The sequence below is a fragment of the Vipera berus genome (assembly GCF_964194415.1).
Source record: "Vipera berus genome assembly, chromosome: 3".
In the NCBI taxonomy this organism is placed as follows: Eukaryota; Metazoa; Chordata; class Lepidosauria; order Squamata; family Viperidae; genus Vipera; species Vipera berus.
Genome location: NC_138204.1, coordinates 193,630,553 through 193,646,816, shown reverse-complemented (window position 1 = coordinate 193,646,816; position 16,264 = coordinate 193,630,553). Strand labels below are relative to the sequence as shown.

The 16,264-nt window shown below is 38.8% G+C and overlaps 1 protein-coding gene across 1 annotated transcript in view; it reads left to right on the top strand.

The window, feature by feature from the left end:
* Positions 1-1,152: 1,152 nt before the first annotated feature.
* The window catches only part of RGS22 (regulator of G protein signaling 22), a gene marked incomplete at both ends in the record, with an annotated part of 79,636 nt that continues 64,524 nt past the window's right edge, over positions 1,153-16,264 (top strand). Inside the window, 4 exons of the mRNA XM_081325618.1 lie at positions 1,153-1,177; positions 3,982-4,010; positions 11,304-11,366; positions 14,772-14,999. Of these exons, the coding sequence (XP_081181744.1) occupies positions 1,153-1,177; positions 3,982-4,010; positions 11,304-11,366; positions 14,772-14,999 (345 nt within the window). The remainder of the gene's footprint in view (positions 1,178-3,981; positions 4,011-11,303; positions 11,367-14,771; positions 15,000-16,264) is intronic.

Here is a 16,264-nt window from a genome sequence, read left to right as displayed (position 1 = left end):
AATAACGAAAATAACAGAAGAGAAACAATTCATTCATAGAATGGAAGTGTATGACTGGCCCAAACGGCAGCCATTCATCTGAACCCTCAGGACTAACCTAAAAGGTTGTTGTTAAGCATTAGTAATAGGGAGCCTTGCCAGAGAAACGCCGGTAAGAATTCAGCACAGTATAATCGTCACCAAGGCAGCAGCATTAGCTGTTGCCAAATGCATCACAATCGAAGTGGCATCTGTTGGAAAACAAGATTCATAGATTTCACCTCATCTTTAATCACACTATCCAAATTGTACCTGGTGGGAACTGTAAACACGTCGTTTAGTATTTTCCCCATCCGATTGCCGGACCTGTCTTTTATGACTATCCCAGCTTCCGGAGAAACGAGAAGGCAGGGAGGGGATGCGCAAAACTTTTAAAACTGCACCGGGCACTCCCCAGTGGCGGGGGGGGGGGGGGAGAGAAAGCGGGCACCAGTTTTAGCCAGCAGAGCGAAAGCAACTTTGCTTGCCCGAGAAAGCCGGGAAGGGAAGGCTACCATAAGCCGCATCTTCCGTCCTTTACTTTGCTTCTCGGAAAAATTACAAGCGGGGAGAAATCGGCAACCTCGGCTCTTTTATGACTCGTGGACTTCAACTCCCAGAATTCCTGAGCCAGCACAGCTGGCTCAGGAATTCTGGGAGTTGAAGTCCACGAGTCATAAAAGAGCCGAGGTTGCCGACCCCTGCTCCAGATCGTTTCAAGCTGGCGATTGTTGGCTTCTCTCTGCCTCGTTTCATCCGGCTGGGTTAGTGTAGTGTAGTCCAGGAAAGCCTCTGCTCTGCCGCTAACGACCAATGTTAGTTAGTGCCTGGGGTCAAACAACTGCCCTCGTCTCCCTCCCGCATTGTCACCCCGCAGCTCCATAGCAACCCAGCTTCGCTGTGAGACCACACAAACCAGGCTAAGCGCCAAGTGCAAACTCTTGGCAAGTCTGGCGCGCTCAAAATTCGGCTTGAAGTTCGCCGCAGGCAGCCTCTTCAACGGAGCAGGGTTGTTCTTTCCCCTTTTCCCCCGCGCTCGCCGGAGAAGAATGAGGCTTTAACTCAACCCGGGGGAGTGGGCGGGGGGGGGACGGACAGCAGGGCTTCTGCAGAGCCCGGGCGCGCGTCCGCACCATGCGAGAGAAGAGGCTCACCACCGGTAGGTGCTAGAACTGAGAGGCTGCCCGGGGCTTGCTCGTCGTGATCCGGAGAGGGTGGGAGAGAAGCGGACGCTGGAAAATGTCAGATCGATTTCCCCCCCCCCTCCCCCAGCGCTGTTCCACTCTTCTAAGGAAGGGCGCGATCAGAAATGGTGATAGTCAGAATACACACACACACACACACACACACCCGTACGTATCATTTGTGGACAGTAAAAACATAGAAGTCCTTATCTGCTCTTCTTCAAATAACTACTCAGGTGAATTTGGGGGTATCCTCATTTGCAGTTCCTGGGTAAAATTGACCCCCGTCAAACCATTCCGGTTTTCATGAATAATATTCAATTATTTCCAGCTGATAAAGTCTCTAGTGCAGACATGTCAAACACAAGGCCCGGGGGCCGGCCCGCGAAGTGGTTTCATGTGGCCCGCGAAGCCATCCTGGAAACAGTGAGGGAACGGCCCCCACTGCCTTGGCCCTGGCCCAGAGACCTTCCTTCTGCCAGAGACCCTCAGATCTGTCCCACTCCTGCCCAGGCCCCCATAGGCACCCTTGATGTGAACGATGTAGAGCTGGTCACGCCCACCCAGTAGGCCATACACACTCTAGCCATGCCCACCCAGTAGGCCACGCCCACCCAGTAGGCCACGCCCACCCTGGCCATACCCACCAGGCCCCTTGAGGGCAACCGCAATGCTGATGCGGCCCTCACTGAAATTGAGTTTGACACCCCTGCTCTAGTGAGTTGTGCTTGACCGAGCAGTTTTCCTAGCAGCTGCATGGTTTGCCCTTGGCTTCTTCTGGGAAGATTTTTTTTCCCCAAGCCTATCAGCCCTGGGATCTTGTGCTGGTCTTCCACTGAAACCCTGCTCAGCTTCGTCAGGGTCGATTAAGATTGGCTAGTTGATGACCCAGTGGTGGCAAATGGTTCTATAAATACAGAATCAGGTTCACAGCAAAAAGTCCTAATGAAACAAAATAATGCAATCTAAGAACGAAGTAGCTCTCATTTCAGTGAAATAAATGGAAGTTTAACACTGGTTAATTTTGAGTTGGGCTTTTGCACCCTGATTAAATACTTTTAAACATGAATATACCATTTGTATAAATGTGCATTAACAAGCTTTACTGTGTTCTCCTTTCTTACAAGAGCAAAGGATTGTGGTTTCCATTCTATATATGGATCACCCAGCAGGGAAGATTATGACACATGACCAAACTCAGTATTGAGACAGGGACAAAAGTGAGGAATCTGCTCTTTCTATAATCCTGCTTCTTTCACATTAGCTATGTTGACTGGGGCTGTATAAAGTATTGTTGTTAAGTAACATACGGGAAGCAGCAGATGATGCCCCATCACCAACCAAAGGTTTCTAGATCCAAGTTGGTTGTTTTTCCTCTTCTGAATCTTTTAACTCTCAGAAGTACTTCTGACATTTGCTTAGAAATTTAACTCTATGAACTCAAAATCTATTACTCTTCACTGAAAGCTAATTCAGCAAGCCATAGAGAATAGAATAGAATAGAATAGAATAGAATAGAATAGAATAGAATAGAATAGAATAGAATAGAATAGAATAGAATAGAATAGAACCTTGGAGGTCTTCTAGTCCAGCCCCCTGGTCAAGAAGGAGAACTTATACTATCTCAAACAAGTGACTGTCTAGTCTCTTCTTAAAAACCTCCAGTGATAGAGTGCCCTTGATTTCTGAAGGCAAACTGTTTCACTGGTTAATTGTCCTCACTATTAGGAAGTTTCTCCTTAATTCCAGGTTGCTTCTCTCTTTGGTCAGTTTCTAACCATTGTTTCTTGTCCTGCCCTCTGGTGCTTTGGAGAATAATTTGATGCCCTCTTCTTTGTGGCAGCCCATCAAATACTGGAATACTGCTTCAAATACTGGAATACTGCTATACGACTAATGTCCATGGACACTTCATTCTGAAACACCAATTTAGTCTGACACAGCAGTCATTTCTCTGACATATGTCTTACAAAATTAGAATTTAGAAAATGAGATATTTAAAAAATATTAGAACTTGTTATAGAATTACCAGCGGACTCAGAGAAATAATTAGAATTGTTCTTGTTCTTTCTACATATTTTAAAGCTTATCACAAGTTTAAAATATGTAGAAATTGATAGATGAAATGTTTTATCAACCTAATAATAACTTGCTAAAAACTGACCAACAAGCTTTTTTTTATGTAGGAAAGGTACCATTTAAAAATTGGCTTTCTTCTTGCTTAATAGCAATCATACGCATTCTAAACATGTTGAAAATATCCTATATATTGGCACGAATATTTTAAAATGAATAGACCCCATAAAGAGATCTGTCTCACGAAATTCTTTAGTATTTTACTTGCTTGCATTTAATAAGCAAGTAAAATAGTATTTTTTCCAAAAAAGGAATTTTATCTTAATTTCTGTATTTATTGTATGTTATTGTTGTTAGCCGCCCTGAGTCCTTCGGGAGATAGGGCGGGATATAAGTCCCAATAATAAATAAATAAATAAATAAACTATCTGGATATATGATTTATTTTCTTATTGCTGTTTCTAGTTGTGTGGACAGGATCTTATGATCAGTGTATTGATCTTGGGGATGGGGGCTTATGATTACTGTATAGTTATTCTGCTTTTACTGATAACTGATTTTGCCATAACTGATAATCAGCTACTGATAAAACAAACAATAATTTATTTGTCTGAATAACTTTAATGACTTCATAATTGGTCCAGGGAACTTTCATTATTAGCTATATGATACATTGTTAATACTATTTTTGTTTATTTTTCAGTGCCTCCCTGCATAAGAGAGAATGAATTTGTAAGTAAACTGTTTTCCCTGTTTCATTGCAAATTATTGAAAATAGTAATTTAATTACTCTAGTATTTGACATATTTTCAGACAGAGCAGCTATGTTGCTAGCAGTATAACTGACATTTAAATCTTCCCTGCCCTTTATTTATAATTATCCATTCAGTTACAACAATCAATTCCTAGTATCTGACATGCATTTTTTTCAGAGATAAGAGTCCTAAATGTGATCTTGACTCTATCTCTTTGTTTATGCAACCATGTTATTTATTTATTTATTTATTTATCATATTTTTATACCGCCCTTCTCCCGAAGGACTCAGGGCGGTGTACAGGGCAATAAATATAAAAAACAGAATACAAAAGTTAAAAACGATTAAATATAATGCCCAAATTTAAAGTTTAAAACAATACTTAAAAACATATTAAAACCCCAATCCTAACCCATCAGACCAGGTCAGATTGCTCAAATAAATACATTTTTAGATCGCGCCGGAAGGAGCGAAGGTCGGGGGCCATCCGGAGCTCAACCGGCAAGCGGTTCCACAGGTCTGGCGCGCCCACAGAGAACGCCCTCCCCCTGGGGGCCACCAATCGGCATTCTTTGATCGGAGGCACCCTGAGGAGGCCCTCTCTGTGGGAGCGCACTGGACGGAGGGAAGTTGACGCCGGCCGCAGGTGTTGCCGTAGGTAATCCAGACCCATGCCATGTAGGGCTTTGTAAGTCATTACCAACACCTTGAATCTCACACAGAGGGCAACCGGTAGCCAATGCAGCTCGCGGAGCAAAGGTGTAACATGGGAGTATCGGGAAACTCCCAGTACAACTCGCGCGGCTGCATTCTGCACCAGTTGGAGCCTCCGAGTGGACTTCAAGGGCAGCCCCATGTAGAGAGCATTACAGTAGTCTAGACGAGAGGTCACGAGCGCATGATGCAACCATGTTATTGATGGCAGAACATTAAACATTTTGAATCAGAAATAAGTTCCACCAAATCAAATGCTTTTCATTCCATAGTAACTGAATATTATTGAAGACAGACATATTTAATAATTTGAAAAAGAATGCAATGGAAGCATTAATTTGGAAAGCACAGAGCCCTCTCTCCAAAATCTTTCCTCGTACTTCAAACATCCTTTACAGAAGGAGTGAGAAACAATCACATGGAGCAGTGATTCTCAATCTTGGCAACTTTGAGGTGTGTGGACTTCAACTCTCAGAATCCCAATCTAACACACTGGCTGGAGAATTCTAGGATATGTTAAAAATGTCAAGATTGACAAGCATTGGAATCAGTAGTGGGATTCAAATAGGTGAACAACCGGTTCTCTGTATGGATGCTGCTTCCGGAAGTCCATTCTGGGTCTGGACAACAAAAAAATAGCTACCAGTTCTGCCAAACTGGTGCAAACTGGCTGAATCCCACCCTTGATATGCAACCTCTTCTTCCATAGGTGAGTGGCAGGACAAGGCAAGGAAACCACCATCTTCTATCTCTTCCTGCCTGAATGACCATTTTCCATCTGCATCTTTCCAATTCTTTCAAAGATTCTGATATAGGAAGAATAGGGAGGGCCAAGTTGGGCCTTTAAAAGAAAGGAATAACTTCAGAGAAAGGAATGTGGTTTTCCTTCCCTAAAGGCCTTACCATTTCCATAATTCGGCCTGCTAGATGCTCTAAAACCTCTGTTTAGAAGTCAGATTAAGCAGGAAGTTATAAACAAAATAGAAAAGAATTAAGTGTATTGAAGCTTTTTTTCAAGGCTTTCCCCATTAAGCAGTGGATAGTGCTCTCTGCCCATTCTTGAGTCAATAAAAAGCTATATAAGTGTGAAACCAGTGCTGATCCACAAACCTGTACTGCCTCTGTCACTTGTGTTCCCTGTCCCTGCCAGTCCCAGATTGACCTTCAAGGTACAAAACCTAGCAGGTGTGACACAATTTGAGGCTACTCTCCGAATAAGAGGAAAAGCTCTATTTTAATACCAGTACAGCTTAGGCCAACTTGAACCCAGTTCACTTTGAGGACACAGCAGAAAAATAGAGATGGTTTGATGCAGATGGGGACATTATTTTGGTTATTTTTCCAAAAAGCAAGTGGACTTTGTTTTTTTCTTTGAAGACATTTTGCTTCTCATCCAAGAAGCTTCTTCAGCTCTGACTGAAGAAGCTAAAGAAGCTTCTTGAAAAAGGACTTTTGGGACAACCAGGAGTTTCAATGTGGAGAAAAGTAAAGTTTATGCAGGAAAAATCAAAGGCACAAGTACAGACTGGGTGAGACCTGGCTTAAAAACAGAAACTGTGAGAGGGACCTTGGAGTCATAGTAGACGATCACTTGAATATGAGTCATCTGTGTGCAGCAGCAGCCAAAAAAGATAATACAATCCTGGGTTGTATAAACAGAGGCATAGAATCAACATCATACAAAGTATTAGTACCGCTTTATAAAACCCTAGTAAGACCACACCTGGAATACTGCAGCCAATTTTGGTCACCATATCACAAAAAAGATGTTGAGAGTCTGGAAAAAATCCAGAGAAGAGCAACTAAGCTGATCAAAGACCTGGAAACTAAAACATACAAAGAATGGTTGCAGGACTTGGATCTCACTAGTCTAAAGAAAAGAAGAAATATGGGAGATATGATAGCAGTTTTCCAGTACTTGAGGGGCTGCCACAAAGAAGAGGGGGGGGGTCACGTTATTCATCAAAGCACCAGAGGGCAGGACAAGAAACTATGTTTGGAAACTGATCAAAGAGAGAAGCAACCTGGAATTAAGGAGAAACTTCCTGACAGGACAATTAGCCAGTGGAACAGCTTGCCTTTGGAAATCATGGGCACCCCATCACTGGAGATTTTTAAGAGTAGGCTGGACAATCACTTGTCTGAGATGATATAGGTTCTCCTGCTTGAGTGGGGGGCTGGACTAGAAGACCTCCAAGGTCCATTCCAATTCTATTCTATTCTATTCTATTCTATTCTATTCTATTCTATTCTATTCTATTCTATTCTATTCTATTCTATTCTATTCTATTCTATTCTATTCTATTCTATTCTATTCTATTCTATTCTATTCTGTTCCTGCCCTATCATTTCATCCTCATTCAAGAATGTGCTTCTTTTCGCTCTGACAAAGTATGCATTATTTAGGACAAAATAATTTGACCTTATTTCCAGAACAAGTTTAGTTCAGTTTGGCTCTGCCTATAGGAGGCAATCTGGAATTGAAGAAAAATGTACTGAATTGTCAAAGTAGGTGAGTTACTTGATTATAAATCAGCACACAACTTTCTGGCAGAGGTTTGCATTCTAGCTGGCAGCCAAGTTAAGATTTATACATGATTATCAGGATACTAAGAGTGAGCAAATCAATTTTGTGGAAGAAATATCTTTGTTACTGTACAATACGATCCATGCCTTACAAGGAGTTAGGAACAAGAAAAAGCTTAATATATTTTACATTTTAAAGATACAAGTGAAAAGTTTTAGGTACTAGTATTACTGCAGTTTCATATATTCACAAAACATTGTTTTCATTATCCGAAGTTAAAATATACTCCTTTTATCTGTTCTAGTAAGTTAAAAGTATATCAGCAATTTTACTTAAACCAATTGTGCATCTTTTCAGAGCAGCTACATTGTTATATACAAAATAGTAGGGAAACAGAAATAGTAGAGAAATAAGTGCTTCTTTGAATATTTGGGATAATAAACAGCTCTGCTAAATCTAATAGTGTTCAAGAAAGCACAAGAATGTTGAAAATCTAAGAAGTCCAATTGTATTGCAACATATAGCCACATAAATAGATAGAGGATTACAGCCCAAGATTTATATGCATAAATGGATTACAGATAGTCCTTGACTTAGGTCACAATTCAGTCCAAAATTTCTGTTGCTAAGCAAGACAATTGTTAAATGGATTTGCCCCATATTATGACCTTTCTTGCAGCAGTTGTTAAGTTAGTAACATGGTTGTTAGGTGAATCTGGCTCCCCCATTGACTTCACTTGTCAGGAGGTTACAAAAAGTGATCACATGACCCTGGGACATTGGAACCATTATAAATACATGCCAGTTGCCAAGTGTCTGAGTTTTGATCATGTGACTATGGCAATATTGCAAAGATCATAAGTGTGAAAAAAGGTCATAACTCACTCTTTTCAGTGCCCTTGTAACTTCACACAGTCACTAAATGAATGGTTGTGAGTCAAGGACTCCTATATGTCCAAAAGACTACATGCATATGTATCTTTTTGTTAACTGGGCATTAATGAAACAAAAGCTGATATTTCCACAGCCAGTACTGAAAACAAATTAGGTTTTCCAAAGATTTAAAACCAGTAGAGTTGACTATGAAATATGTCTCACAGGCTGGTTAAATATGTCTCTCCATCATGCTGGGTGGAGAATTCTGGGAATTGAACTCTACACATCCTACAGTTGCCAAGGTCGAGAAATACTGCCTAGTGGAAAATGACTTATAAGCAAGAAATATTTTTTCTAAATCAAAAACTGTAGAGTGGAATCAATGCTTAGGCTGTGCAAATGTCTTACTTTAGATCAGGCATGTCAAACTCAATTTCATTGAGGGCCGCATCAGCACTGCGGTTGCCCTCAGGGGCCTGGTGGGTATGGCCTGGGTGGGCGTGGCTAGAGTGCGTATGGCCTACTGGGTGGGCATGGCCAGCTCTACATCGTTCGCATCAAGGGTGCCTATGGGGGCCTGGGCAGGAGTGGGGACAGATCTGAGGGTCTCTGGCAGAAGGAGGGTCTCTGGGCCAGGGCCAAGGCAGTGGGGGCCGTTCCCTCACTGTTTCCAGGATGGTTTCGCGGGCCACATGAAACCACTTCACGGGCCGTATCTGGCCCCCGGGCCTTGTGTTTGACATGTCTGCTTTAGATACATGTATGTAGAGTGTATGAGCTTTTATTTTTATTTTATTTTTTTTTATTTTTATTACATTTATATCCCGCCCTTCTCCGAAGACTCAGGGCGGCTTACAAGCTTAGCAGTAGCCTTCATTCTATGTATATGCCTGCTTGTTAGGGCTTTCACACACACCCCCAAGCGGCATTATTACAAAGTCAGCTTAATTGCCCCCAACAATCTGGGTCCTCATTTTACCTACCTCGGAAGGATGGAAGGCTGAGTCAACCTTGAGCCTGGTGGGATGCGAACCTGCACTAATTGCAGGCAGCTGGTGTTACTTAAGGAGGCATTAGCCCACTGCTCCACCAAGGCTCATTTTGCCTTGTAGAGGAAAACTAAAGGATCTTGAGGTGGGGCAAGCAATAAAAACCAGCTGCCCTTGATTGCACTGACTCCTCTACATGTATAATTGCTAAAGGGGGCCATCTTTATACAGATTTCCTTCACCTCACATATTCACAGTGCTACTACTGTCTGAACATTTTCAACTAAGAATCATATAGAAAATAGGAAAACCATGAACTGGATTTATTTCTTTAATGGGAAAGAGATTCACGGCTGGCTCTTATCATGGGAAAGGTATTTTTCCTGCATTGTTATTCCTGATAATATCTCACCAAAATTGCTGTTGACATTACAGCAACACATATGCATAGCACCAATATGGACGTGTTGCATATTCAGTAAAGCTGGGGAAGATCTCCTGCTGCAAAAAATCCAAATATCCACTAGATGGCAGTAACTGATTTATAATTTATGTTTCTATTTATTGCCATCTATTGGTTATCTGTGTTTCTGAAGCTCAGATTTGTATCCTTATCAAATACATACATTTTTAACAATATTCATTATTCAGTGAATGTTGAATATTCAATTATTATTCAATCAGGATTTTCATAAAGTTTAAAAATTTAAGAATAAACATTTGGCTGTTAATTCATTGTGTTAAATATGAAATGTGGACTTTTTTCTGTCTTGGGATGTATTCTAACATTTGGGATTTGCTTCCCTAAAATTTACATTATTCTGAAGCTCGTACTATTACAAAGGGAATCATAAAAGTAGATTAAATAATAAAGGGAAATACTAAGATAAGGCTTATAGAAAATTGTAAAGTTTTTCAGATTAAAAATAAAATCACAAACCACTTCTGAAAAAAATCTTGCCAAGAAAACCAGGGATTTTTCCAGGCATTTGCTAGGAGTCAGTTCTGACTCAAATGCACATACACACCCACACAATTTTGAAAGCCATATGGATAATGTCATAAAATTGAAAAGGTTCACAATTGGTATTTTCAATAACATGGGCAAATAACACATGGGCAAATAACACAGCTTTGAATTCCCTAACTAATAGGGGTTTTGTTTTCTATGGACTGCTTGTGCCAGTAAAGCCATTAACATTCTTCTTTATTGGTCATATCCTGTCATTTACAGTGTTGTCATCAGCCCACTATGACTGATGAAATGTGAAATATGCTATAGGAGACAGTAACCTGTTTTTAATAACATTTTTCACACAAAGTCTTCGAAACACTAAGACTAAGCTCACTGCCAACGGGAGGCTTCTAATTTATTTGAAAGGTGCTGCTGCTCACTCCCCATTAATTTTAGAGGTTTGCTAAGATTTGTCCTCTTCCAAATCACTACCTAATGCAACAGGTCTTAATTTACATTGGAGATATCAGAGTCATGTTGAGGAAGGATGGCTGTTGTACCTAAGTCTAAGCTTAAATGTCCTTAAGTTGGTAACCAAATTGGAAATGGAAAGCTGAACAGGTAGAGTTCATAAAGTTACAAAACCAATGTATCCCAAATCATAGAACTTAAGGGAAATGTAGCTGAAGCTGCCAATAAAGGAGATGAATCCAAATATATTACCACTCCAGATGTTTTGATGTTTAGCTCCCTTTATTCCCCAGCCAAAATACTCAACCTGGAGGCACAGCTGGATGTAATATAATGGAATATAATCTTCCAGTGATAAAGATTCCAATATCCTTAACTGGAAGAGTAATGATTTACTTTCACTGGAATTAGGCTGGCTTGAGAACGATTCTTCTGCTTCTCTGTTGGGAAAGTACCATTAGTTAGGGATGGTTATTTGTAAATGGATCAAGCAACAAATGATAGAGAAGGCCTTGGCTTGGGGCTCCAGTCAGCTGAAGAATCTACCAGATTAGCTGAATATTATTAATTAGTCTGGCAATGCTCATCTAGGTGGACCACAATCTGACCTGACATGAGCCAGAATCTGATTCTGCAGGAATGCTGGAAACTCTTAATTACTTCTAGAATAAGAAGAACTGTTCTTATTCCCACATATTACATCATATAACGTGTTTTTGTCTTTCTCTGTTCTTACAGGAAGAGTATTTAGCAACTGACAACATACTTGTAGATTTCTTCAATGAATTTTTGAGTCTCCCAGTAAGTATGCTAAATTTTGCTGAAACACATATTCATTATAGTTATCCCAATAAAATTGGTTGAATTGATTGTTACAATATATGCTTATATATAAAATATATGTCATACAATATATTCTGGCCTACTTACCAAGCTCCTCTTGCTTGCCTGCCCATCATCGTAGATCCTAAACCATCTTCCCAGAGTATCAGTACTATATAAAGTGGAAGCCTTACAGGAAACTCCCTCAGAAGAATGTTTTATAGTAATTATCATGCTGGAAACAAATGTCTTAGTTAAGACAACAGTGCTGCAATGAATGGAAAAGCCAAAACTAACTGTTGTTCTTTTAAGGATATCTGCTGAGAATTGTTGACCTAATCATCACTAGGTTTTCTCAGGAGAGTTTGCTCTATTCAACTTTGATATGGAGTGTTTGATATGTCCAGTTTTATTTTGCTGAAGCTCATCATAGAAATTATTTAGGGTAGTGTCAGTGAAAATTGATTACAGTTTGGTTCTTTAACTTTGTTATGCTTATGTGACTGTTACCTGAAAACATGACCCAGGCATAATAATTGATATATAGGGAAAAGGTTAAAGTAAAAATATTTCATGCTATTAATTGTTCACCTTACTGCAAGAAAATCTTTCAATAAAAGAAATGTTTCTGATGTATTGCAATGTTGGAAATCATCCTGCAAATTGGCACTTTTGTTTTATGCAGCCAGCCAATGGATGGTCTACTACTAAGCTACAGAAGTAGCCCTTAAATACTTCTTTGTTATGAATTATATCAAATGTCGACACTTGAATTTTATTTTTGACAACTCCAGTACAAACTGACCAAATTCATACAGTATATTGTTGGCTAATGTGCTGGTTGGAACCATTCAGATTTCTCAGCTCAGAAGTTATCATTTCCATTTTAATATATCCTCCATTCATTTTGGAAATGTGAATTTTAATTAGATTTATAATATATATCTATGTACATCTGAAATTGTAAATATATATTTAATATATACATATAATTAGCAGTAAAATGTTTTCATTATATGCTTCCTTAAAACTCAATGCAGAATAGTCCATGCACAATGAGGAAAGAAACTGATGAGAGATAGAACATACCTAATATAAAACATTTTGTGGTTGAATCAGATCACAGTGTAAATAGCACAGAGTAGACCTTTTCAGGGACAGCACACTGATTCTATAATACAATAGTCTAACACACACACACACACACACACACACACACACAAACAACACAAAATATAACTGGCCGCCATGCTGTCTTAAAGAAGAACGGAATGCCTACCTGTTCATTTTCTAGCTGTTATAGAAAACAGAATTGTTGATCCAATTCTTGATGGTTTTGTCCTTTTCGTACCTCTCTCAAGAAGAAGAGCAGCATAGAAATAAATGAATGAATAGGTAAATAGATAAGTAATATGAAATAATACCATAGTATGCTTTTCAGTCTAGTGTCCTTCAGATACCCAAGACTATCACTTCCTCAATCCATGATTATTAGCTGCATTTAGTTGGCCTTGGTGGGACTTGCTGTCAAAGCAATTGCAGGGACCCAAATTGTGGGAATGATCTTAGCATACCTCCAAGCATGTTTTTGTATCATCACTATTTGATTAAATGTAGTTTGACTCCTCATATATAGATTAGAGATAGTGGAGTCATTGCTCAAATATTGTACCCTATTTCTTCACTGCTCCTCAGTAATTTGGTCTTTTTGCACACTTTGCTTCTGCCTCTTAACAATCTTATTATCTAGAAGCAGAGCACAGGAATGAATCTGAATGAATCCTAATCACAGCACATGTTGCAGACCTTTCTGTATATGTTCTACCAAATATGTGGTAGGATCATGTTTGACTAAATCAGAAGACGGTAACTCATGATTATTGTATGTACATTTATAATATATTGCTTATTTTATGCACATGCATGAGCTACCACATGATTTTTTAAAATAAGGAGTAGGTTTGACCAACAAATATTTCCCTCCATCTTGCAATGTTGATTGCAGGTGATTGCAGTTTGCATCAGCTGTAGTGAAGGGGAAGAATTGGATTCAACTGGTCAGCATATGTTCAGAGCTCTGAGATGTCAAATATGACACCACCCATGCTCCGAGCTTCCTTGCCTATGTAGGATCGGATTCAGAAAAATGAAGTCACTTGTTGGATTGAAACATATGCCTTTGATTAACTTAGTAGTTTGGCCTAGGCTTATTGGCGAAGACTATTAGTTTTTTCATTCCATCCCTTTATATACCTTATAATTGATTGGTAGTCAAGCATCCAAGATGACAATACAGTTTATATTTAAAACATTGCTATTGGCATCTGTTTTATTACATTAGAAGATCCAGATGTTTTCAATTTAATTAATTGGAATGCATTTTGGAAAATGGGTCTTTGGGCTCCATTGCCAGAGTTGAAATTAAAAATAGATACAAGTGATTAATTAATGTTATCCTTGGTTAGTTTTCTATATAAATAACACATAACTAAAATTATCTAGCATCTGTTAAAATAGTTCCAGATTGTAGAATTTACATGCTTTGTTCACATATTCACATAAACTAGCATATCTTCAATGATTTGGAATTAAAAGTTTATTATTTTGTTATTTTAATTTGTATTCCCTCCAATTTAAATAAAAACAGAAACTTTGGCTTGATATTAGTGCATTGCATATTTTTTCCCCAAGAAATGTTAGCAATCACAAATTTATGATACTTATGAATAATAACTTTGTTATCTCAAGGCCAATTCAACAAAGAAAGAAGGAGCTACTTCAGGCAGCTAACTTAAGCAGTCAGGAAAAGGCAGGAAATTGATAGTTCTTATCACTGTTTTATTTTCCCTGCCAAGAAGAATCTATGAGCTTTTTCCTCTCATCAGACAGAGCACAATGTTGTCAGTTAGCTCAGAGAATAGTGGTAAATTCTACCGTTTGGGGAAGGTTCAACAGTTTTTAAAAATGTACTTATCGGCACATTTTCTGTCAGCTACAGGAATGCTAAAAGGTTGCAGTCATATTTCCCCTTTTTATGAAAAAACACTTCAATTACTGCCGAATGGGTTAAATGGAAGGAGCTTGAATGGGCGTAATAACTGTGAACATGCATTAATTTCTCTGTGCCTCTACCGAATGGCATTAATAATGGACATGTTATTTTTTTTATAGGCAGAAATCACTGTTTCAGAATGTTAGAAAAACAAAGCCCAGGGATATAAAAGTATAGTTAAGAGGGGGGAAACCCTCTAAAATTAAACTATCAGATAGTTTAAGAGGAATACAAGCAGGCCATCAGTTTATTTATAAAATGCATGGTTAGATCATATCTCTTCAGTGTGGTGCTATTTCTGAATCCTAATCTTTCACTTTTCATGTTTACAGACATTTGCAGAACCAATTCAATTTAATTCTGATTTTGGAATTTTTGAAGTTGCTAGTGATGTCCCACAGTGCATGGAAAACCAGCTAAAGCAAATGCTTCGGGAACAGAAACCTCGAAATCCCATTTATGATGTTACAAGGCAGACAAAGATACAAACCTCTTTTTCTAAAGATATTAGCACTCCCCCTTCCTCAGCCTTCAGTTTTAATCCAAATTATTCAACCATGGTAAGAATAAATTGGTGTTATTATTCTGCCTTTAAGAAGCAGTCATGGAAATATGATATACAACCAACTCTAAAATCTTGCTGTATTAATTGGGGCTCCATATTTAATTAATCAGATTGATGTTAAAAACTTTTTATCTTACAATGATTCCTCTGATTATACCAGGTGTTTAAAAAGTTGCTAGGTTTCAAGGGTACTGTCTTTCTTAGAAGCATAGCTCCTTCAAAAGGAGTAATTAAAACTTAACCCACATTTATGGCCATCCTGGGAAGAAAGTTGTATGGAATGTCAGTGAGTAGGGATCCGCTCCCGTTCCCACCCTGACTTCTGCGAGTAAATCTAAAAGTCTGAGTTTATATGTTTGCTAATAACATTTGATTATAAGCCTTGATGATGTCATGCATTGTGATATCCTTGATGCAGATTACATATTTTGTGTAATTTGTACTATATTGTTGTTGTATATGTGACATTGTCTGGTTCTATACATGTCTAACTGTATATTCTATATGTTTTTAAGGACCCTGTCATCCTTGGAAAATGCACTCATGTGGAAAGAGCCATTAATAAGTCCTGTGCAAAAAGTTAAATTCAACCATTTGGAATTCTAACTTGCATTATTTTTAGAATATTTAGGGAACCCAATATGTATTTGTGACATGGCCCATTTCAAATTAAAAATGGGATGATGTGAAGATTGAAAATTGAAACCAAAATTTTTGCACATTATTGCCAAAAGAGTATATGTGGGTGGGTGGGTGCGTGTGGGCTTTGTTCAAGCATGGAAGCAAAAAAATAATTCCATTTATTATGACTTTCCTTCCCTCCATTCAAACTTCACATATGCATGAATTTCACTATCTAAATGTGTTTCTCAACTTGGCTGCTTTAAGAAGTGTGGACTTCAACACCCAGAATTCTGCAGCCTGCATACTGGCTGGGGCACTCTGCTAGTTGAAATCCACACTTAAAGACTGAAAGTCACCAATGTTGAGCAATATTAAGCTAAACAATTATCACTGCCTTTCTTAGCTCCTGATGTCTTGGATCTGCAGTTCCCAGCATTCTCAGCTAATCTAGTCAAATCATTGCTAGAAATCCTGAAAACTGTAATTGCAAAACATTTAACAACGCCAGGTTTGGGAATATTGAACTATAACAATAAAAATATAGTGCAATCCTAAATGAAGAATAATGAATACAATATAGGAGTCAACATAACTTTCCTTTTTAAATGGACAAGATATCTTGGAAGCTGTTTCCAC